Below are 25,118 nucleotides of genomic sequence, written 5' to 3' on the forward strand. Positions count from 1 at the left end.
AATTAATTTTATTGCTTTAAAAAAGCATGCAACAATGACAAATTTATATAATCATATCACTTTTTTTTTTTTTTTTTTTTTTGAGACGGAGTCTCACGCTGTTGACTGGGCTGGTATGCAGTGGCATGATCTCAGCTTGCTGCAACCTCTACCTCCTGGATTCAAGTGATTCTCCTGCCTCAGCCTCCCGAGTAGCTAGGATTACAGGTGCCCGCCACCATGCCCGGCTAATTTTTTGTATTTTTAGTAGAGACGGGGTTTCACTACGTTGGCCAGGCTGGTCTCGAACTCCTGACCTCATGATCCGCCCGCCTTAGCCTCCCAAAGTGCTGGGATTACATGTGTGAGCCACTGCACCCGGCCACTTTTTCTGATTTGTAAATAATTTTCTTGCTTTCAGATGAGAATCTCAAAGATTCTGATATTTTCTTGAATGCAACATTTAAATAAATTTAAAAAAATAAGATTTCATCAAATGGAATCAAAACCTGTTATCGTGGATGAAGATAAATGAAAATAATCAAAGGTGAAAACCTTTTTGGAGTTATTAAATCTATAATAGGTATTACTTAGTGTTTACTTGTGTCTTCTTAAGGAAATAATGTGTACCTACTAGTTGATTTTCCTTATGTTTTTACAGAAAAACAAATGGGTGTTTAACTTAAAAATCTAGAGTTGGGTATCAAAATTATATGTTTTGTATTTTCGTATCTGCTTCCTAACCATACAAAAATAGACACCTACAATTTTAATTTTTTTTTTTCATTCTGCTTTGGGTGGATTAAGTATGTTATGGAAAAGTAGCTAGTCCTAGGGAAGGTGTTTGAATAACAATTAGCCAACTTAATAATGGCCCAATCTTTTAAGAATTTGCAGATTTACAAACAATCTTTCATTTAGTTTTGACTCTCTGTGCTATTTTATACTTCTCCATTGATTTCATTTTTAGCATTTAAAGCCAGTTTCTTTTATTCTTTTTTTTTTTTTTTTGAAGCCACTTTGTTGTATTTTGAGCAGAAGAGTTATGCTATGCAGACTTTAGTTTGGGAGACTTGTTCTTATGTTGACCTTTTTGCCATTTTTCATGATGATTCATAAATAATAAATGAGGTACTGCTCATAATTTGACATTTTACTGCCAGAACAACTAACTGTTAAGTACTAAAGGCATCAGTCAAAGGGAGAAGCATCTCTTGTGGCCCCCATAAAAGTATGTTGAGCAAAGAACTTTGCTGCAGGTACTGAGGATTACCACCCCAAATTTCCAGTGATGTGTATAAAATCTTAGTAGGGAGCTTATTCTGACAGATATTTGACAGGCTTCTGTTATAATAATAAAGACCTTTAAAAAAAAAAGGGAGGGCCCTACTGTGAAAGGGTTATCATAGGCCCTTCTAAGTGCGAAGAAGGGTTTGTGAGGGGCCGATGAAATTTTCCTGTGTAATGAAGCATCTTTAACTTTATGTGTGATGGTGTTAAGTAGGAAATAAGGTGATGTCCCTTCACTACAGTAGGTGGCCCCCTTTTTCTCCTGAAGTGGGCTTGGGATAGGATGCACTTTTTCCTTCCCCAATACCTCTGTAAGCAACATGCCCGGGACTAGCCTAACAGCTGGCTTGGAGTGTTTCAGTGTTTCGTTGGCTGGCAGCGCAAATTTAGTATAGTAACAAAGTTAACGCAAGGCAGCCTTTATGCGTTTAGTCTTAAAGTATATTATGCCAGTCTCAAGTTGGGACTTGTGAAAGCTGGTCTTACCTAACATTCCAAAAGGGAAGTAATACATGTTTAGTCATGAAAAAATTGTAACACTTTGATGCAAAGAGCAGCTAACAGCCAGCCCATAGCTTTATTATTGTTCACATAATCGAAAGGTAAACCAGCATAATTTTTTTCCTGCTGATTTTTATAGCAAGTCTCACATTTCATAAAAGCCCCGGGAATCTTTATAGCAATAATTTCCTTTCCACTTCATTGGAAAATCCTGTGAAGTGCAGGGCACTCTTTTATTAATTTTGTTTAGCCATTACAAACCCCAAATTTATTTTAAATACAGAACATCCTGGGGTGTGTGTGTGTGTGCGCGTGTGTGCGTGTGTGTGTGTGTGTGTGTGCGTGTGTGTGTGTGTGTGTGTGTGTGTGTCGGCCACCAGAAAACTTTAAAATATTTTGTTTGTTTTGTTTTTATACTAGGGTGATTTTTTTTTCTAACATTATTTTTAAAGATATTAAGACTACAAACAAATTGAAAGAATTGTTCAACTAGATTTCATCTAGATTTATAAATTGTTACTGTTTTTCAAATATACTCTTCCCCAACCCAACATATTTACTGACAACAGTAAAATGTCAAATTATGAGCAGTACCTCATTTATTATTTATGAATCATCATGAAAAATGGCAAAATCTGCATAGCGTAACTCTTCTACTCAAAATACAACAAACTGGCAACAAACTAAACCAAACATGTTTGGTTTAGTCACAGAAATTCAAATGAGGATTCCTGTAATCTTACTGATTTTTCAAAATGTATTCTTAAAGAGACAGGGGCGCTCAAGGAGAAAAAGTGTCACGTCTTCAGAGGAATTAAAATTAGGTAAGATTACTCTTAAGCCTTTCTCAGTCCTGAAATGAACTCTTTATTCTGTTTTCTCACTTTTTTGATATGAGACATTGAGCAAATGTATTACCAAGGCTTACCTTGGTCTTCTAGTTGTTTCTCCATGGCATATGACTTTTTCCTCCCTTCTTTCTTTGGCTTTTCTGCGTTGGTGTGGACCTGGGGACAATGTTTCCTCCCAGTGTTGGTAGGCATAGTATTTGTGTTATAATCTCATTTTTCTGTATCACTAATCTCAGATGTATCTGTTTCTTCTTAAGGAAAATGCACATATAAAGGGCATCATAGTCCCTTATAGTACACTAACTCGTTATTACAAAACAAAGACAAGCAGGGATCTAATTGCAACATAGCTCAAGGTGATCTCTCTTGAATGCCCATGTTGGTCTTTTCCATTTGGCTGAAACATGCAACAAAGATTATAGTAAAACCTTTGCCCAAATCTTACTGTTCCATCTCTGTACACAAGTCATTCTAATTGTGGCTCACATCCAGTAGCTGAGAATTTGTGCTGAGTATAATTATTATAAACCCTTTAATAGTCAGTCTTTTGACAAGATTGGTATCATTGGGTCCCTATGCTTGAATTACTGTGTTTAATCTGTCATTTGAAATTATTTGTATCTATCAGGTCTGCTTTATGCGCAACACCTTTTTCTGGTATGAGAACTTCATTTGATTAAAGGGAAGGGGGATGGTTTGGAGATTGAGTCTGGAGATAAGGCTGCATCTCTGACTGTTGTGCTTTTACTGATACTCCTTCCTATGCTGGGCAACTTAATCTATCTCCTTGCTTTGTAAATCTTGCTTATGCGAGAGGCAGTGTCCGGCTGTGAGAAGACTAGTGATTGGGGTCAGTTAAACTCCAATTTGGAACATCTCCACTTAGCAGCTTTTTTTTTTACTTTGGGCAAGGCATATCTTCTTCTGAAAATGAGCATGGGAATGCCTGCCATGTAGGGTTGTAAAGCTTAAATGAGGCAATCTATTCAGGGTAAATATATACAGGGTAGTTCCACAGTGTTTGGAACTTGGTTGGCATTTAAGGGTACAGGAGCACTTTGTCTTTTGTCAGAAGGTGAAGGGAGAGCAAGCGAATGAATGGGGTGTCTGATGCATGGTGGAGTTGGAATGATATGCCTCAACTCAGAAGTTAAGGTACATCCATAATTTTGGTTGCTTTTAGAAAGCTTCTGGTTTCCTATTAGTGACAAATTGATGATTGCTCGAAATGCTTTTTATAATCTTTTTTGACAGTTTTTTTCTCCTGTAAAGGAGGAAGTTTGGACTTCTTTATTCCAGACTATCTGAAATTGTGGGAATCTATAAAAGCTGAGGTTAGAATATATGGGGAGAGAAGGGAGGTTGTCTCATTAGGGTTACTGTGTTCAGGATAAAGCTTCATTCATTCATAGTTTGGGCATTTTTGGACTTAGGAAACTCAGTTGTACAGTTAAATAGAATAAAAAAACAAAGATTTAAAGACCAGTGACATTATGTGTATATATGATATAAAGTCAATACATAAAGCTAATATTTTTTTAAAAAAAACCAAAGCTATAAAAGCCTTCAGAAATACATTAGATACAATTACTTAAGATCAACACCAGTAAGTAAAGTCATATACACACATTTAACGTTTAAACTGAAGCTCAGAAATAAAGGTGGACATTCTATTATTATGCCTCAGAATGTTTGTCAGTTTGAGTTGTATTACAAGAGTGGCAAAAGTTCACATGCTGAGTAAGTGATGTAATTTTTAAAGAACTGGTTTACTTCTTTAAGTCTTTAATTTCCTTTCTCTTTCATATTATCTTGCCTTTTTCTTTCCCTTTTATCACTCCCCCCAGTTGTCTCAACTTCCATTCCTGCCATTTTCTCTTAGTGTCCCCATCTCTCCTTTCCCCCGACTTCCTTTCTTCCCATCTTATTTTTTTCTATAAGGACTTCATATTAGAATGAGAATGGAGGCAAGGAAGCAGAAACCTGGGTTACATGGATATTGAAAATATTGGTACACCCAATTTCTGACCAAGGCTGAGTTCTCTGGCCTGTGTGGTTGCACCCAACTCTTTGATTTGTACTTCTCTGTTTGCTATTTCACATGGAGCATATTCACTATGCACATCATAGCATAGGAAGGAACTATTATACATGTTCATAGAAATCCCTGGGAAAAGCCTAACTAATATAAAAGCTGATTTGTTTCTCCATGGAAGTCTTTTGAGGCAGGGTCTTGCTCTGTCATCCAGGCTGGAGTGCAGTGGTGTGATCATGGCTTACTGCAGCCTCAACCTCCTGGACTCAAGTGATTCTCCCACTTTTGCCTCCCGAGTTGCTGGGACTACAGGTGCATGCCACCAGGCCCAGCTAATTTTTTTTTTTTTTTTTTTTTTTTTTTTGTAGAGTTGAGGTTTCACCATGTTGTCCATGCTGGTCTCAAACTCCTGGGCTCAAGCAATTCACCTGCCTTGGCCTCCCAAAATGCTGAGATTATAGGTGTGAGCTACTGCATCTGGCCCCCCATGGAACTCTTTTAAACTGGCTTATCCATTATGGGAAGATAAGGGTTGCTTCTACTTCCTCACTTCCCATTCACAAATGGAGCTCACCCCACCTCCACCTCAGAGTTATCGTTGACCTTATAGTTATAGATTCATCACTTTTGACTAAATTTAGAGTGTATAATTCTGTTGGCTATCACTTCCTCCTTGAATCTCTCTTGTTCCTTGGTATTCAGTACACTGGACTTCCTGATTCTCCTTTTATACTAACACTACCCGCTCCTCCCAGTTCCAAGGCATCATCCCCTGTTCCTCTTCTGTCTGTTCTGACCATGAGACCTGTGTAGTATGGCCTCTGGGGTTCTCATCTCATTCCTTTTTCTCTTCCTGTCTCAAAAAGGATTATTCCCTCCACCTCTAATCTTAGTCCTATTTTTGGAGCCCGGGTCCATATTTTGGCCCAGCTGTGGGCTCTTTGACCCTAGCTCTCTCACTGATACCTCAAATGGAACATACCCCAAATCCACTTCTGTGATGATGACCTAGCAAATCATTCAAGCTAACGATCCTGAGAGAAATCAACCCTCAATTGGAGGAGAAGGGGGTGGAGGCATTATGGATCCCATTGCTAATATATTTTACATATTAACCACGTTTTACATAGAGTCCCCCACTTTCAATGGTCTTGGACTCTGAACTTGAAACCTCTCTCCCTGAGAATGTCTGGAAGGTCCATGTCAGATGTTTTCCCCATCATTCTTGCCTGCATACATGGAAGACCTCTCTAATTGACCTGGTCTCACTGCTCTTCCTTCAATCTAGAATCATCCTATAGTTGGTCAATTGATTTTCCTAAAGCACAGCCCAGAACATGTGGTTCTTCACCTTAGAAGCCTTCAGCGACTCATTAGTGAAGACCAGATGTCCCAATACAGTGCTTGGCTGTACAGTCCTGCATCTCTGTCCCAAATGTATTGCCTGTGTCATGTGCTGCAGGCTCAGGCCCCCTGCAACCCTCACACTCCAACCACAGCACCGTTCCACCTCTACCTGAGCCTGCCTTGAAACTGCTCATTGTGCCGCAGGGTTCCCTTTTGAATGCTCTGTTTTCTTCAAGTTCCAGTTCAAATTTCCATCTCCTGTGAACCCTTCTTCATTTTCTGCATGTGGAATTAATTGCCTATTCCTTTGAACTTCTGTGGTGTGTCTCTCACACCTCTTATCACATCTTGAGTCGTTATAATCTGTGTTCCTTACCAGTGTTCACCTTCTAGAGATGCAAAAGGCCCTGTAGCCAAGTTGATGATGAAGGAGTGACTGGCTAAATGAACAAATGAATCCACTATTGGGGATTTTACTCCCCCTGAGCTCTCAAGTGCTAGACGGACCCCTGAAGTAATTGTAGGTGCCACGATTGCACCATTCATACCCCTGAGGTTATTGAAGCCCACTCGTGTTGAGACTTCTCTCTTCCCCTCTTAAGAAGCCTCCTCATTCTCCCTAGTGGGGCCTTTGAGGAATTCTGCTAAGTCTGACTGACAGGACAGAGAGGCGGTGACCAGAGCAGTTGAGGTGCTGGTCTTGAGACCACCTGCCTGGGTTTCAGTCCCAGCTCTGCCCCATTTGTTGGTGAGTGATGTGCATCACGGGTAAGGTGTATGTTTACTTTGTGCTTCAGTTTTGTTCCTATTTTTAACTAGAGAGCCTAGTAGTATTTGTCTCATAAGATTGTAGTAAGAATTAGAAAGATGATAATCTTTGTAAAGAGCCTGGCACACAGCAGGCATTCAGGAAATGACTGTGAACTGCTTGGGTAAGGTCCTGGGAGGTCCTGTGAACTGCTTGGGTAAGGTCTTGTAGGCCAGGGCTTATTACCTGGCAGCATCTGGGCTGGTTACTACCCACACAGAAATGTATTGTTTTTGTGGGGTCAGGGAGCATGGGGGTGGCTACGGAAGTTTTGTAAATAACAGGAAATATAGCATGAGAGACTGGAATTGTGAATTCTCTTGAGAAAATTAGATCTGAGGTTGTAAATACAGTGGTTAAGAATATGGGCTTAGAAGCCACATCTCAAAGCCCCATTCCTGCAGATGGCAAGCTTTGTGACCTCATGCAAGTTACTTAGCCTTTCTGTTTCTCAACTTCTTGATCTCTAAAATGAAGATAATAAGCATTTCATAGCCTGCCTGGGATTATTAAAGGAGACAGATGTGCTGCTTTTGTTGTTTTGATGGGTCTAGCAGTCTGTATTTTGAGAATCTCTCCAGCCGATTCTGGTAGCCACTAAAATTTGCAAACTAGTATGGCACATGTATTCTGTATTCATATTTCCTACATTTGGTTTCTATGTAAAATTTGAAATATTGAGATGTGTTTCTGGGTGCTTCAGATGATTTGTAAATTCTGCACTTTCCTTAGTAGGGCTACTCTCTTCTATGTTTTTTCTTAAATAATAGATAATACTGACTTTGGGTTTTTTTGCTCTGGATATTCTGCTAATTATCTGTGTGAACTTTGATCTGTTAACTTGCTGAAGGAATACAGTTTATGTCGGGGCAAGATATACGTATTTTAGAAAGAATACCTTGGAAAGTTATGAAAGGCAAAAGCTTTTAAATGGATATGGAATGTAAGAAATAATGGGATTAATAAGATTGAATGATTCTTTTATAAGTTTTGACATAATGACTTTATCTACCTTTTGGCTTCCATGAATTGAGAATTCTTCCTCCTTCTCTGCCTCATCCTTTCCACTTTACATTTATTTTCTTTGGTTTCTCAAGAATTCTTCCGTGTGTGGGAACTGCACTCCCTTCAACCCCCCCCTTTTCTTGAAGGTTATTGGGAAGATCTTATCCTATTTTTTTGTACAAGTAATTACATTTTAATTTTTGACAAAAGCCTTTGTATTCTGAGCTCACATATTCTATCAATCCAAAGCTACTATTTTCTTTTATTCTTTTTGTTGTGTCATTTATGACTATATTGTAGCGTCTTTTTTTTTTTTTTTTTAATATTTTAGAACTTAGTATTTGTGATTGCTCGTTTAGGAAGTTCTTCATTTTGTGAATGTGATTTTAAGATATCTCTACTATGACTCTTCACCAAGTTCTTGATGTAACAGATTATTTTATTCTACAGATCAGGCACTCTGCCTTTGAGTGGAATATTATAATGGAATGATGTATTTGTATTTATGGATGACAGATTTGGTCTTGGAATTTATCTTGGAAGATCTTTCCTAAAAATTGTATACTTTAGGTGTACCCACATTAAGTAGAGATTGAAAATGTCATTAGAGGCAAAATACATAGGTTACCCCACCAAACATAACTGGCTGTTTAACAAGGGTAGCTTGGATGCAGTTATTTACAAGATTATAGTCTACTTGTGATTGTGTAATGTACTCAGTAGAGGTAATATGGATTTAGTGACATCCCTAATAGTAATGATTATTTGATTCCTTTAGTGGAGAGAATGAAGATCAAGACATCAAGAGTACTTTCTGAAGGTGTTTGTTATATGCTACAGTTACAAATTTTACTTAACCATTATCAACAGTGCATAGCTAAAGGATTTGGTCAATAGCTTTACTTTGGATTTGGCTATTCCGTGATCCTACTGTTGTCACGATCATTCACTAGTGACCCCAGGAGCACCACAATTTTCAGGCCCTACATACATGTTATAGGAGAGTAGCCAGAGAGAGCTTGAGCTTTCATTTCAAGAAATTTATGTTGTCTTTGGATAATAGAAACATCAATGAGAGTTGGCTTCCCTTTTGCTTCTCTAATGCATAAAATAAACCAAATGGGCTTTATTTTATCAAACATTTATTGATTGCGCAATGAAACAGTCTCTCCTTTCAAAAATATACATTGGTTATTAAAAGACTGGATACAAAGGTCAGGAAGTAATTACAATGCAATGTGATAAGTTTAATAATATAGGTGTGACAGCATCAGAGGAGGGGGTGATTGGATTTGAGGTGATGGTGGGATGTTGGCTAGGTAATATTTCATGGACTAAGTGATGGCAACATAGGGTTTCACAGATGGATAAGAGTCTTCTAAGTGTACCAGAGGGAAATATACATGTGTGGTGCCAAAACGGAGCATGGCATTTTCTGAAAGTTAGAAATTTATACAAGAGTATAAAGTTCAAGAGATGGATAAGTAGCTAGGAGGTAAGGCCAGAAAGGTAGGCAAGTTCTAGGGCCTTTGATGCCATGGAAGAAAACGTGGGCTTCACCTTATGATGGTCATGTTGGAGCTCGTGGCACATTTACAGAGCTTAACTACTCCTTCGTGTATTTTTTCTAGAAGGTATAGACTCTTATCCATCATTTCAGGAAGCCACATTTTACTTTTTTGAATCACAAAAGGATGCAAGAAAAAATACCGAGGTAAATAAGTACAAGCAGGTCACCATCCTTTGAAAAATCTCCCAATATGGATGTTACTGATTATGGGTCAGCAATTACATCTCTGTATGTATCAAGAATAGCAATTCTATTGAAAACATCTGTAGACCATGAAGACTGTAGGGTGTATTGTGGGAGATATCGAGAAAATCTGGCATGTCTGTCTCTCAAGAAGCTTTAACATTTTTAGCGGATGCAGTCAAGAATATAGCTAACTAGAAAAGGGGGATCTGCATTGAGAACCCTATCACACACCCAAACAGTAGAAGTAATTATTTTTAACCAGGAGGATGGGGCAGGGGCATAGGGGTTGTGGTCCAGGAAGGCATTGCTGAGTAGGTGGCATGTTTGACCATCATTAGAGTATTTGCTGGACAGAAGGAGAATTCCAAAGAATAGTTAACACAGCATTCTCACACTTGAATTGTACACACTTAAGGTGTAAGCAAAGTTTCTTAATAATGGTGCTTGTGCCTCCTATGGTATATTATTGTAATGTGAAAGACGCTGTTTGTAATTGTAAGGAGAAAATCCTTTACCCAGGATTTCAGAGGTCTTGCTGACCCACTTCAGTTCCTCAGACTCTTCAAGTCTGCATTCCTTTCAACCCCGGCTGCAGTTTTCAACAATGGACTTCAAGAGTTGGGCTTTTTTTTTTTTTTTTTCCCAGCACATATCTACATTTAAGGGGCACAAAAGCAGTAGTGTTGTGAATTGTGGAAAAGAATGTGAGAAGGTGTTTGGAGGGGAGGTTTGTAGGGATATGCATTTCTCCTTAATCTTTTCCAAAGTGTTAAAGTGAAATGCTCTTGAAATAATGACCTCTAGTGGCCATTTGTATCCTGTTGCATTCTCTTAGTAATGGTTCATTCAGCTTATGAATAGATGTATGTGGATTTAAAATTTATATAATCTTTTCTGTACACCAGGATAATGTAAGAGAGCATTTGTTCCAGTCTTTTATTCTTGGTTAAATTTGATTTCCACATTATCTACGGAAGTCTCATCAATAAATAGAAGTTAACCCTATGTATAGTTGTCAGCCTAAGGTTATATTGTCTGTCTGACTGCTATGATTTTCTTGGCTTGGTGCTGTGGTCTTTCTCCCTCGCATACATGGTAGCTTTTCTGTGAATTTTTTACATAAGAATATGTATATTAAGGGATCCATACAAATGTTAGTTGCTGCCAAAAAGAGAGTTGTTTCTTTAGCAATAAACAGTTGATTTTGCAGTCTACAGTCAGTCTTATTGTTGGTTTGACTGTGAGTATATGGAACTCTGGCAAAATGAAATGGAGCAAAACACACAAAGAAGACAACCACCACAACAAATACTTTGCCTTCCAGCTTTTTGTTGTTTTTTCTGTCCTTACTTTTGGACTTTCTATAAGAATCATATACTTTTTTTGCAATAACCACATAAAACACAAGCATTAGGACAAAAACAGTCCAGAAAATAAACTGGGATATGTTATTTACCATTTGATGCCATTTCAACCCCAGAGGCCCCTTTAAGGAAGCACACTTTTTCACAGACGATGGTGTTGCTTCCTTGTTGCTCAAGATCATATTTGGCAGGGAGATGAAGAACAAAAAGGACCAGATGAAGATTGAGACCGTTTTTGCAAAAACAGGTTTCTTTAGAAAAATATTTCTCAAAGGTCTGATGATCTTGAGGAATCTGTCAAAGGCTATGAGCCCTAACAGCACGATGCCCACATACATGGTCTCATAAAATATCACCGAAGAAAAACGACACACAAAAGCTCTGAGCTGCCAGGGTGCCAGGTGTGAGTCAGAGAGGATTTTGAAAGGAAGCATGAGTGTTATTATCAAGTCGGCCACCAAAGTGTTTTTGAGGTAGATGATGAAGGTGGAAGAGCTGGGGATGTGAACAAACACCCACAGAGCCAAAGTATTCAGCACGATGCCAGTCAAGAAAACCACTGTATAGAGGGCTGGAAATACCAGCTGTACTATCCGAGTGTCTCTGGGGCACTGCTCAGATCTGTTGAAGCCTTGCATCACTGTGGTGTTCATTGCTTCCAGTATCACCTGTTACCAATAAACATATATACAAACAAAAGAAAACAAAAAGCCCTTCATGATTTTCAAATGCTATTTTTTAAAAACAGACTTTATGTTTATAGCATATTAACAACCTGCATTTATCCAACACTTTCAATAGATGTGTTGAGAAGGAAAATACTGTTTTCTGGCTAGAATTTTTAAAGCATATAATACATTTTTGGTACTTTTAACAGTACCATTACTTTCACATCTTTGTGAAATCCAAATAACAGGTTCTACCTCATTCACAGGTGCTACTGTTAGCCATAAAACAAAACACTGTTTAAGAGATAATAATACATTATTATTGCTAATACATCAGATTGCTGTAAATTATACAATTTCTTATGCTCATAAACTATGGTTTGTAGAATATTCACTTTAAAGCACCTTTTTTCCCTTAAGCATATTCTATCTTTTATATAAGCAAGCACACTCATAATAAAAATTGAAATTCACCTTTGGGAGGATACTCAGTTCTCTCTGTCTTCTTATGGCGGCAGTCATTAGTTCAGCCTACAAAAGAGCATGTGAAGCAAATGTTCTGCTTTCTTATAGTGGATTTCCTTCCTTATTTTTACTTATGTAATGTGACCCATTAGAACCTCTTCATATTTAGACCTTTGGGGCATTTGCTAATACTCTATTTTAGTTCAAACTTTCATACTGTTAATCTGTGACTTGAATAAAGAAGCTTATTTGCAATTATCTTTAAATTTCTTCATAACTTTCTTGAAGTTTATCTTCTTGATCTGCATGTTCAGTGAACTTTTTGAGTGCCTCTTGTATATAGTGGGAAGTAGAAAGATGAAGAAAATAGTCCCAAATTACCGTCATGTAGGACAATAAGTCTACCTAAAATCAGACAGAATAATCTTCTGTATCCTTGTAAACTGGATTTTCCAGTAATTTGTGTTCAGGAAGACGGTATGTTTATTTTTGTAGATATTTGTCTTAGTCTTCTGGTTTGGGGATCTCTGAGAGTTAACATCATGTTTTCTAAGAGGCGAAGACTATTAGATCCAGATTTTTGGAGTTAGAATCCCAGTTCCACCAATTAATTGGGATTAGATTATAGATAAATGATTCAACAGCTCTGTGTCTCAATTTCCTCATCTGCGTAATGGGTTTGAAAATAGTACCTACCACACTGTGTTACTAAGAATGAATTGATTGCCTGGAATGGTGCTTGACATATAGGAGACACTAAAAAATGTTAGCCACTTTTAGTGGCTTTTAGTCATGGGAATGAATTGCAAATCCAGGTAGAGACATTATACTCTTTCACTTAGTAGAGGGCCATTTTTGGAAATCTTTTTTGTATTTGGTGTATTTTGAGTACAGAGGACTTCAGGAATTTCATCAATCAACATTGGGCCAATATCTGTCCATTTTTTCCTTTAACTCTCTTCAAGTTTGAAAGATGTAATTGTGCTTTTGCATAGAGAAAATTGTTGTCCATGGCAGAAATCTACTTGCTAGGTAGGCATAGGAAAAGCGGAAATTAGGAGATCTTATGGAGGATGTGGAGTTCTCCATGGTGAGTTTCATTTCATGTTTCTTGCCACAAGTGTTACCATGGAGTTAGATGAGACTAGTGTTGGTTGATGACAAAGTTTTGGATGACTTGGCTTTGAATTCTGAGAAGAAAAACTTAATATCCCCCTGGACATTTTAAAATTTGAGGCAATACAATGTCTAATAGTTTTGATTAGACTACCCAATAATGGCACAGTTTGAAAAATTTCTCTTTGATTGAAATAAATTAATCCTTGGGAGTATAGATTCAAGATTTCATTAACGTAATAGAACATACATGTATGTCTTAAACATAAATGTATATCTTTTTGTTTGCTTCAGCAGAGGACAAAAATCCTTTATTTCTTAAGTAGAGAAATTTAACCTACAAAATTAATTGTAAATTTTCCTATAGCCCCAAATCCATAATCTAAAGGAAGATCTGAAATAGTTTTTCTTTAAGCAAGATAAATTCTGTGCAGGATAATTTCACAATCTGAAAACTGGAAATCACTTCTTGGTCAAATTTCAAAACACTGAAGTGTGGGAAACTTTCCAAAGAGGAACTGACTTACGGTGCCTGTTTCTAGAGTTATGGAAATAGATTCTCTTAAATGTGGTAGATGTCAAAGTGTTTGACCATAGTAAATATCCAATAGATCATTCATTTCTGTGTGTTTGTGCTTCTTATGTATTAGCTGATTTTTCCTTAGTTCACAGCAGCACTATTGCCTGCTGGGGAGGCCTTTTGCCCTTGAAGACACAGCTGAGAAACTGCTCAGCAGAATGTTTAGGCGCCAGAGTGCCTGGGCTCAATTCCTTTTTCCAATTCTTTCTTTTCTTGTGACCTTAGGCAAGCTGCTTATGCCCACTATGAAATGGTTGCCTTATCTTTACAATAAAAATAAATAATAGTATTTGCTTTACAGTGTTGTTAAAAGAATAAAATGAGTGAACATTCACCAGTGCTTAGAATAATGTCTGTCATGTGGTAGGTATCATGTGAGTTTCTTGTTAAATGAAATTGAAAGAAAATTGGAATGTTGTGCATACATATGGTGATGTCTCATGAAAGGAGAGAAGAATCAAAGAAGATACAGTGAAAGATCCCAGAAGCTAGGAGCCTATCAAATGGGAGTAAACTAAACGTTTAAGATCCTATAGGGCTCTAAGGAAATGTAGTTAAAAATCAGTAAAGTCACACTAGCTATGCTGTTTTAAGTGATTATATTATCTTATTTAATCCTTAACAGTCCCCAGAGATTGGTCCCATTTTTAGAGTTGAGAAAAAAGGAAATGCAGAAGTTAAGCCATTTTCCCCAAATCATGCAACCCAAATCTGCCGTAAAGTCACACAGTCGGTCTGGTTCCAGAGCCCATGCTTGGAACCTGTCTCACTCCTCTGCCTCCCAGTAAGCCATAGATAGGGTGACAGTGGAATTGTTTGCCAAATTCTGGAGTTTTTGAGCTGGAAGTTCCTGATGTGTGAGAAGGAAACAATCAGCCACAATGTTTAATGGACTTGTGAAACTTTATGCCAATGTAAATTGAGTGAAAGCAGTGTGATCAGAAGGGATAAAAAGAAGATAAAATGAAAAGTCACAGAAATCATTCTCTAGCCAGATAGGAATAAACTACTATTTCCATTTGTAGTCTCATTTGAGATTTCTCAGTTGGATCAAAATTGACAGTCCAAGGCCCAGTACCATATAAATAATATGTGAAAAGATGAGGAAGTATTTGCTTTCATTTGGGATGAAAATTGAAGTAGGAACTCCTATACTTCTATACTCTTAGAAAAGACTTTTACTTCCCATCAAAGTATACCATGGTACTTTCTCAGATTATGTGAAATTGTTTTAAAAATTCCATACAAGACTAAAAGTGGTAAACCACAAGTGGTAATAATAAGCTGAAATAAGTTATACTTTTTATTAATATAGCAATCTATTTTTCTGAGTAAGAACAATAGTAGAAAATATCTACATGTAACTAGAGATAGGAAATAAATTCACTGCTATTTGGAACATTTAATATTTCACATTTTTATTATAAAAGGAAATTATATGTTTAAAAATTGAAATACAAACATATATAGTAGAAAGTGAAAGTTAATACATATACATGCCAATATATGTGTACAAATATATTTACATTTATTTATATATTGGATTTTTGTTTTCATTCCATGTTAGTACATGTAGACTGACATGATTTTTTTTTAACTTTATTTTAGGTTCAGGGGTACATGTGCAGGTTTGTTACATAGGTAAATTGTGTTTTGTAGGGGTTTGGTATACAGATTTTTTTGTCACCCAGGTAATAAGCATAGTACCGGATAGGTAGTTTTTCAGTCCTTACCCTCCTCCCACCCACCACCCTCAATGTAGGCCCTGGTGTTCGTTGTTTCCTTCTTTTCGTCCATATGAATTCAGTGTTTAGCTCCCACTTATAAGTGACAACATCTGGTATTTGGTTTCCTGTTCCTGTGTTAGTTTGCTTAGAATAATGGCCTCCAGCTTCATCCATGTTGTTGCAAAGGACACGATCTCTTTCTTTTGTGTGGCTGCATAGTATTTCATGGTGTATATGTACCACATTTTCTTTATCCAGTCTACCAATGATGAGAATTTAGGTTGCTTCTGTGTCTTTGCTTTTGTGAATAGTGCTGTGATGAACATACACATGCATGTGTCTCTAGGATAGAATAATGCCTATTCCTTTATGTATATACCCGGTCATGGGATTGCTGGGTTGAATGGTAATTCTGTTTTAAGTCCTTTGAGAAAAGCCAAACTGCTTTCCACAGTGGCTGAACTAATTTACTTTCCCACCAGTAGTGCATAAGTGTTCCCTTCTCTCCACAGCCTTACCAGTGTCTGTTATTTTTTGACTTTTAAATGTTAGCCATTTTAACTGGTGTGAGATGATGTCTCATTGTGGCTTTGATCTGCATTTCTCTAACGACTTGCCAATCAAATTTAAAATCAGTTATGCTACATAAATTTACCATAGTTAAGCTGTGACTGATGGGCATGTAGTTAGTTTACAATAATAGTTTTTCTCTATTAAAAACAATGCTGTAGAGCATGTATGTGTCCATATATTTTTGAGCATTTTTTCTAGCATGTTTGTAGGAAGTTTCCTAGAAGAAGGATTATTGGCTCAGTCCTTCTAGGAAAAAGTTATTTGTCAAAATGTTAAATAATATTTTCAAATAGTTTTCCAGAAAGATTGTACCAATTTATTGTTCAATTAAGAGTGGGATTCTCGGCCGGGCATGGTGGCTCACGCCTGTAATCCTAGCACTTTGGGAGGCCAAGGTGGGTGGATCATGAGGTCAGGAGTCCAAGACCAGCCTGGCCAAGATGGTGAAACCCCGTCTCTACTAAAAATACGAAAATTAGCCAGGCATGGTGGCGGGTGCCTGTAATCCCAGCTACTCAGGAGGCTGAGGCAGAGAATTGCTTGAACCCGAGAGGTGGAGGTTGCAGTGAGCCGATATCATGTCACTGCACTCCAGCCTGTGTGACAGAACAAGACTCTATCTCAAAAAAAAGAAAAAAAATCTTTTAAATTAATTTGAAATCTATAAGTGAAAAAGCCATGTTATATAAATATAAATTTATTTCCTTATTGATGATGTTATGTGTTTTTTCTTTTTTTTTTTTTTTTGCCATTTCTATTTCTCCTGGAAATTGCCTTTTCATGCTCTTGCCCCATTTAAAAAAAAAAAAAAGGCGGTTTCTCACTACCTATTGATTATTAAGTGCATTTCCACATCTTTAGTTCCCACTGGCAGTATTGTAATCACACCTTGAGTGTTGGCAGTGAACAGTGATCAGATGTCTTCAGTGCAAAATGATTGAAACACCTAGGTACAAAAAGAGAGTTGTATTTTTTTGTTTGTTTGTTTTGTTTTTTGTAAAAGGTTTTTTTCCGCCTGTTTTTAAAGTACTGGTCCAGGGGGAAGCAGTCTTCTTTTTTAATTTTTATTTGTTTATTTATTTAGAGATGGAGTCGCACTCTGTTGCCCAGGCTGGAGTGCAGTGGCTCAATCTCGGCTCACTGCAACCTTCTGTGTTCAAGCGATTCTCCTGCCTCAGCCTCCTGCATAGCTGGGACTACAGGTGCCCGCCACCACGCCCAGCTAATTTTTATTTTTTTAGTAGAGACAGGGCTTCACCATGTTGGCCAGGCTGGTCTCAAACTCCTGGCCTCAAGTGATCTGCCTGCCTCGGCCTCCCAAAGTACTGGGATTACAGGTGTGAGCCACTGCGCCAGGTCCCCCAGTCTTCTTTTTTTTATAGAGCCAGTTAGAAAATACTTAGGTTTTGTGAGCCATGCAGTCTACATCATAGCAACTCAGCTCTGTCATAGCATGAAAGCAGCCATGGATAAAACCTGAATAGTTGTATTCCAATAAAACCTTATTTATGGACATTGAAATTCGAATTTCATATAAATTTCATTCGGCATGAAACTTTATTCATTTGATTTTTTTCCTCACAAACATTTGAAAAGGGGTACACGTGATATTTTATGTAAGTACACAATGTGTAATGGTCAAATCAGGGTAACTGGGATATCCATCATCACCTCAGGCATTCATTTCTTTCTGTTAGGAACCACTCTTTGAGTTACTTTGAAATATACAATACATTATTTTTAACTGTAGTCACCCTATTGTGCTATGGAACACTAGGTATTATTCCTTCTCACTAACTGTATTTTTGTACTCATTTACCAGTCCCTCTTTATCTCCTCCTTCCCCATGACTCTCTGGTAACTGTCATTCTACTCCCATAAATATGTACAGTTATTATGTATCCATAACAATTAAAAACAAAAATGAAAACAAAACATTCCTAAATCCCAAGGTACAAAAATAGGCAGTGGGCTGGGATTTGGCTTGTGGGCTATAGTTTGCCAACACCTGCTTCAGACCTTTTCTGTAAGAAACCACTGAGAAAAACTGTCAATAACCACTACCTCTAGGACTTGTAAGCCACTGAGGCTGTGGGCAAGACTACATTTTGTTGTCTCATCTTTTGAACTTTTCACGTCTGGACCTGAGTCTACAGAATTTGGCTTCATTAAAAAAAATAAAACTTACTGTGAAATGTGGGGTTAATATGTGTATTAATATGCCAAAAGCTAGAGATAATGGCATGTTTTATGTATAATGATCACTCTATAAATACTGACTCTCACACTGTTTTTGAATGGGTTTAGTTTGATGTAGGAGTATATGATGTCTAAGGTCTCTGATCAAAGAAATCCCAGCAAAGTGTGATTTTAGAGTTTCATGTAAAATTTCCATGGCATATATACATACCCATAAAACATAGGTAATTTCAAATACTTTCAGTTATTTTTACTAAAATACCATATTACTATTAGCATTTCTGTTTATTTCATCTCTTATGGAAATTGTCATCTCAGTGACAAAGATTTGTGGGGTAGTTTGTGTCCACTCTGTAGTCTCCCAACATCTGACCTCCATGACACTGTGAAGTAGTCAGTTTCAATCCATGCTCTACCCCGACTTGAATGGGTGGAGGGATGAGTCTGCCTTTCATTTTTGTTATATGCAAAAGAAGAAGGTTAGATTAGTTGATCTCTAGATTATCTTCTACCTCAAATATCCTGGTATTCCTGTAGAACATATAAATTTATGCATATGATTTTAGAGTGAACTGTATTAGTCTACATAGCAGAAATTGTTACTGCTGTTTATCCCAGCAGTATATAGGCTATATACTATATGAACTGTCTCTGTATCTCCACTGACACTAAGTGCTCACTGTTAGTGGTGCCGGAGAAGGAAATGTGGCTGGTTGGAAATAAATACCACTTAGTAGTTAAATAAGTTCAGCTTCGTATTGAAATAGAACTCAGCAGAGGTTGTAGAGGGTTTCAATAAAGGTGATTATTATTAAAGTTCAGTGAACTTTATACAACAATACACCCTTTTATTTCTTCTGGCATTATATTCAGATATTGAGGTCTGTTCCTCCCTCTGTTTGAGAGTCACCTCTGAGGATCATAAAAAATAGAGATAAGTGATGTAAACTTCCACATGTGTTATATGTTTTGTTTATGTTAAAATAGAGAATATGCCTTGTGTAGAATTAGACTGCATGTTATAAGTCTGACCTGTTTTATCATTTACATTTGAACTTATTGAAATAAGATGTCATCTTCAGAAGAGACTTTGCACAATAACATGTAATAAAAGTGTTGGCATTAATTCTTTCTTAAATGGATTTGATGTAGTTGTATGTGGTATGGTGAGCATGGTATCTAATATCTTTGAACAAAGAATTTACAACAAAGAATGATTTAGAGTTTAATGTAAATTTTGTATTTTATACACACCAATACAAACAGGTAATTACAAACAGATCAATCACTTTTCTGTCAGTAGTTATGCTGTGCAACTTTGTAATCATATTTAATTAATTTTTTTCACTAAGGTAAAATGTTCATTAACCTAATTAGCGGCTATTTTCTAGAAGCTAATTAATAAAGGTAAGTGTCAATGATGGTATTATTGAAGTTATAAAAAATTAGTAAAACTAGTTTCTCTAGAATTAAGGAAATATTTCTATATTTTTTAGTATTAGAATGTCATAAAAGTAACTCCTTATTTTAATGACTTTGATATTTCTTCTCTTTATTGTAAAGGTCTTCTTTAAATCTTTATCTTCTAAATAAACATAAAAAAATTAAGTCCAATCAAATACAGTTTCAATTAGTTTAAATCCCTTAGGTTTTTGCTAATAATTAAAGTTAATAGTTATTATTCTTTGCGTATCCCACTTAAATTTTTATAAGTATCCCAATAGGTCAGGATTTGGATAGGGGACTAGGATATATATACATTTTAACTATCATTTTTGGTAAGAAGATTATATCCAATTGATCATTCTTCCTTAGTTGATTATGAAAAAATAAAATTGTGAGCAATAATGTATTTTAAAAATTACAGTAAATATTATATGACTACTCATTTTGGCAAAACTCTGCAAAACATGAATTCTGTGTAGTTTTGCATGCAGCATGACATTTGTTTTGCTACTAATACAGCTACAGGTTAGATCAGTTTTCTATATTTTAAGATAGCTTTTCATACTGGAAAGGTAAATGAAAATTGCTTTTGTAATCTTCTATTACTTGTTTTAAGAGTCATTATTATTAACTTAGTTGCTTCTTCGTCACTTAATATTTTTACTTAGCACTTTGCTTTAACTAGTTCTGAACACAAAGAGATTGAAATATTTCCTCAGTTAATTTGTTTACATTGGAGTCTCTTCATTTGGGTCTCCACCATCCTGTTCTTTTTTCCTATTGTCCTGGGACAGAGATGTTGCAGAATTGGGGCACTTCAGCATACTTATCAAGGAATTTCTGAAGGACTTGCAAAGGAAAAAATAGATGAACGGATCCAGGCATGCATTTAAGGAAGTTAACCACAGAGTGCTCTCTTTCACATAGAACAGAGTATTTTCAGCGGTGCAGTCAAAGACATCCCGGGTTTGGCTCAGGGTGTAAGGAATTCGGGCAAAATGGAAAGGAACAAAACAAATAAAGAATACAGCAATGATAATGAAAACTTTGACGTTCACCTTTTTCCTGGGGACTTTACCTACACCCCTCGTTCTTACATATGACCGGTATAGTTCTTTTGTAATGAGTGTATAACATACAATAACAATTAAGAAATTAATCCAGAAAATGACTTGACAGATGTAATTTACTATTTCATGCCAGACTAGACCGAACTCCGATTTAAGGAAAGAGCATTTCTTCACATTCTTGTCTCTCGGCTGCCTGTTGGTCAGAATCATGTTAGGCAAAGAGAGTAAGAACATGAATGCCCAGATGACAACAGAGAGAATCTTAGCCGCCAAGAGATTTTTGGGGTTGGATGTTTTAAATGGCCTGGTGGTCTTCTGGTAGCGATCGATAGTTATCAGTCCCAGGAATGAAATACTGATATACATTGTGAAATAAAATATGACGGAGGTAACTTGACACACAAAAGTTCTCAGTGGTCCTGTTCCCAGTTTGGCATCACTAAGAATTTTGAATGGAAAAGTCAGAATCATGAGAAGATCAGAAATGACTGTGTTCTTAAGAAAAATAATAAAGTTTGATTTACTCCGGATTTGAAAGAAAATCCTCATCGCCAGGCCATTTGTGATAAGTCCAACAAAAAACAGGACAGTGTAGAGCAGTGGGAAGAGGACCTGGGTGATTTTGTAGTCTCTGGTGCACAGACTGGTGTTCCCAGGCGCAGAGGTGAGGTTGTTGATGGCTTGCATTTCTTGTTGGTTACCTAGAGAACAAAAGAGAGGATGGTTATTTTCAGCCTAAGGTAGTTATTATTGCTGTTATCTCTGTGTGTAACTTTTTTGGACACAGCCTCCTCTAAAAGTTGAGTTTTCTCATCTTCATTGTACTAGTTAGTATGAACACAGAAAACCGAATCCCAAAATACTTCATTGCAGCAAATATTGCATCTCTGCTGAAAAGAAATGATCTGAAGTACAATATGTGAAGTTATAGATGCTTAGTATTTTTTTATTTGTTGAATGTTTGCCTCTTAAAGCACATTTTGACTTAGAGCTCACTCATATTTATATGCAAAAGCTAGAAGAGAAATAATGGGGCTGTGCTTTACTCTTCTCTAGCTTCTCCTCCATGCCTTTTAGCTTTTTGGTTTCTATTCACAGTCACTTTTCCCCCAACGTCCTTATTTCTGAGCTTCTTTTACTGTAGTACCGTCAAAACAGTTGAGAGACAACTGATGGATAATTGCCTGTTAGAATCCTAAAGTAATAAAAAGGGGGAAGAAATTGGTGTAAATTACTCTTGGGAAACTTATTGAATAAAATACTGAATCAGTAAAAAAAAAAAAGTTGAACCTTTTTTCTTTATATTTGGAAGATATTCCTGCCTCTATATTGCTCAGTCACTCATTCAAAAATTGGCCTTGTGGAGATTCATTATTCGGCTTCAAATATTTTAACCCATGTGCATCTTATTTCCAACTTTGCTCAGTGTTTTGAAGTTGCTGCATACATTTTCTTGAATATCATTCAGTGTAAATTTTAAAACAGTAAAAAACAAATAAGAGACAGAGATGGCCTGTGTATATGTGGTCATGAGTTGGCATTCCTCAAAACAGGGCATACTTTCCAGATTTATGGAGTGTGTAATGGTAGCTAAAATAAAATATAGGTTATTACCACAATAGGCAGCTATAAAGAAAACTAACAAGTGACTCGAATATGCTATATGGCATCTACATCTTAGAAGTTTGAAATGACTTTTGTAATCTTTTTATTTCACCAGAGATAAATGAAATTGATTCTGTATAAAATATTCTTAATAATCAGATATATTGAAAGTACAAATAACAAATTTTAAAAAATAACTTTAGTGTAAAAGATATTTAGATAAATGAATGTAGCCCTTAAATTCCCCAAAATGTCCATGGAATTCCTTTCTCTCCTTAATTCTGGAAGGAAAACAATTAAGAATCATGTTCTCACAGTATGGCTTCAATTTTCAGCATCTCCTCACCTATTTAGCGCTTTAAAATAATGCTAAACAAAACCTAATGTTTTGTAATACAAGATCACTGATTTTAATCTTCCCTGCTACTGCTGTGTGGTCTTAGTTCATCCCTGACAGTTTTGGAAATTCGACTTTGTGAATATACATTTTGTGTAGTCTGTAAGTTATTTAACAAGTATTCTTGACATTGAGAATTTCAGCTCCCTTTATCTGTATTTAAATCTCATTTTATACTTGAGGCAAAGTAACTAAGACCATTTATATTTTATTTCTATGCTTTGTATAATTTTTCTTAATGAAGAGACTAAACAATTGTCTCTGACATCATTAATTAGACTTCTATTTTAATTTTAATTTTAGGTCCAAATACATGCTTGGATTGATAGTTATTAAGGTTTACAATTTTAAGAGAAACTTGGAAAAAATGTACACACGTATCAGAGTGTAAATACATATATTTGTCAAGTACTTGTAGAAATAACATTACCTGATAACTGTTGATTCTGGAGGGTTTGAACGTATCCAGTAAGTAGCAGTTATTGCAACCTGCAGAGTGGCATCTGGTATTTTCCTTTTAATGTCTTAGTTTGGTTGCCAAACCTCTTTGTGATAGAGAATTTCCTGAGTTTTCATCAGTAAAGTCTTGAGTGTTCTAGAGAGAAATAGAAGGAGAGAAAGAGAGGGCTTCACAATCAGAGATTGTCTTCAAACACTGGACTCAAAGCTATGCAGACACTGAATTTCTATCTGTCCTCTTTTAGGACTTCTGCTTTTATTTCTCAGGAAATGTGGGATGAGGATGGCGGAGAAGTCATCTTTTAAAAAGCAATTTAAAATCTTGCGGCTTTTTACTGAAACCTGCTATAGAGTTGATGATTTATAACTTCGAGTTATGGCTATTTTCTATGCAAATGATAAATCCAAGTTGAGATCAAGCCTTCGAAGTCTGCTTCCTGGAGAAGATTTTAAGCTTGCTTTCTTGGGTGGTTAATTTATCTGAAATATATTGTGTACAACACTGGGTGATGTATTTTCTTCTAGCAAGTAATTACATTAACTCAAAATGCGTGCTGGCTAGGGATGTTGAGTCTCTGGCCCTTTGTTTTTTCCTTGGTTAATAATGTCATTATTTTAAACCTGTGTTTGATTAACTCCTTTGTAGGTGAAACAGCTTCCTTCTATTATAAATTAGCAGATTCCAAAATTACATTAGAAAAGTGATTGTATCCATTGCCAGGCTTATTATATACAGTGTCGTTCATGCTTTTCTTGAATAGAATTTAAATAAAACAATTTTTTTTTGTTTCTTTACCTAATTTTGAGTTTTTGGGAAAATATAACGTTAAATTAAGGCATCCTCATATCACAATTATTTACAGTTACTTAACTTTGAAACCAGAAGGGCAAAAAATATGTTAGGGGTGAGATTGAAGAGCAAAGTGTTTTGCTGCTTTAACTTTATGTAAGTATTGCTTTGCAGAAACACACCCCCCGGTGTCTCAAACTGCAGTGTCCTTCTGTTATCAGTGGAAATCATTTGTGGTGGTGCCTTTGCTGTGAACACATGTTTTGGTTGTTTCTTCTGCGTTTTGAGTATTTGTGTCTTTACATGTTAAATATCTTCATTGGTTTTCATAGTGCAGAGCAGCAGCTCTGCATCACTTGGGAACTTGCTAGAAATGCACATTTTTGGGCACCAGTCTAGCTGAGTGAATCAAAAACTCTGGGGTGCCCCACCCTGCATCTGTATTTTAGTGAGCCTTGCATTGATGCTTGATACACTCAAATGTGAGGACCACTGATTTAAATGGAACAAGAATTTTGTTGCCGTTTAGAACTTGAGGCTATTAATATCAGTCATTTCAGACACGTAATAATCCCCAAATGTTGGTCATCTTAAAGGGATTGGTTTGATATTAAACTCTTGGAAAGGGTTGTATTGTTATTTTTAAATACGACTTGTAAACAAATCTTAGCCTTCCTTATTTGTTGGAGTCTCAAAATTTTGAAAAGAGCTTTTATGCTGTATATACTTCAAATAATAATTGTCAATATTTAATTTCTTACACTGTCATGAATTAACTCACTTTATTATCTCAGCTGTTCTCTGAGGTACACGTATCATCCTCAGTCTCTGGATGAGGGGAACTGAGGAGCAGAGCAGTGAAGTTAAATGGAGACCCCATTCTGACCTGTGCTGTGTAGTTAGTCCTAGAATCTGTATTTGTGAATTTCTGTACCTGAGAATCTTCCCTATGACACCCTCTCCTCAACTCCTCTCCCACCGAGGCCCAGTAGTGAGAAGTGAATCTCATGTGGGATGGTTGTATGTCTTTCAATAAAGTAAGGACCATACTCACCTTTACAGCAAATTGTAAATGCTAAAGGATGTT

General features: G+C 36.5%; 3 protein-coding genes across 15 annotated transcripts in view; 1 reads left to right on the forward strand and 2 right to left on the reverse strand.

Annotated features, from left to right (window-relative positions):
* The window catches only part of MED12L (mediator complex subunit 12L), a 344,195-nt gene that overhangs the window by 225,696 nt on the left and 93,381 nt on the right, over nucleotides 1–25,118 (forward strand). The window lies entirely within an intron of this gene.
* Nucleotides 8,942–12,128, reverse strand: P2RY13 (purinergic receptor P2Y13). Its single transcript, XM_055251294.2, has 2 exons — nucleotides 12,079–12,128; nucleotides 8,942–11,604 (listed from the first exon to the last, which is right to left on the reverse strand). The coding sequence occupies exons 1-2, from the start codon at nucleotides 12,124–12,126 to the stop codon at nucleotides 10,588–10,590; spliced, it is 1,065 nt and encodes a 354-aa protein (XP_055107269.1). The 5' UTR covers nucleotides 12,127–12,128; the 3' UTR covers nucleotides 8,942–10,587.
* Nucleotides 19,477–25,118, reverse strand: part of P2RY12 (purinergic receptor P2Y12) — a 47,332-nt gene continuing 41,690 nt past the window's right edge. For 4 of the 5 annotated variants that reach the window (XM_055251295.2, XM_063620256.1, XM_055251296.2 and 1 more), the window contains exons 2-3: nucleotides 23,213–23,377; nucleotides 19,477–21,481 (exon numbers count right to left, since the gene is read on the reverse strand). In XM_055251295.2, the coding sequence (XP_055107270.1) occupies nucleotides 20,439–21,467 (1,029 nt within the window). In that variant the 5' untranslated portion in view covers nucleotides 21,468–21,481; nucleotides 23,213–23,377 and the 3' untranslated portion in view covers nucleotides 19,477–20,438. Of the gene's footprint in view, nucleotides 21,482–23,212; nucleotides 23,796–25,118 lie in introns of those variants that run through there. The other variant, XM_063620254.1, reaches the window with a different exon arrangement.

The sequence above is a fragment of the Symphalangus syndactylus genome, chromosome 17, assembly GCF_028878055.3.
Source record: "Symphalangus syndactylus isolate Jambi chromosome 17, NHGRI_mSymSyn1-v2.1_pri, whole genome shotgun sequence".
Classification (NCBI taxonomy): domain Eukaryota; kingdom Metazoa; phylum Chordata; class Mammalia; order Primates; family Hylobatidae; genus Symphalangus; species Symphalangus syndactylus.

What these genes read in the sequence shown, in the direction of transcription:
- P2RY13 (XM_055251294.2), bottom strand. Translation starts at nt 12,126, where the DNA reads ATGACTGCCGCCATAAGAAGACAGAGAGAACTGAGTATCCTCCCAAAG. An exon ending in AACTGAGTATCCTCCCAAAG is followed by an intron (nt 11,605 to 12,078) that starts GTGAATTTCAAT and finishes TATTGGTAACAG; the next exon opens with GTGATACTGGAAGCAATGAA.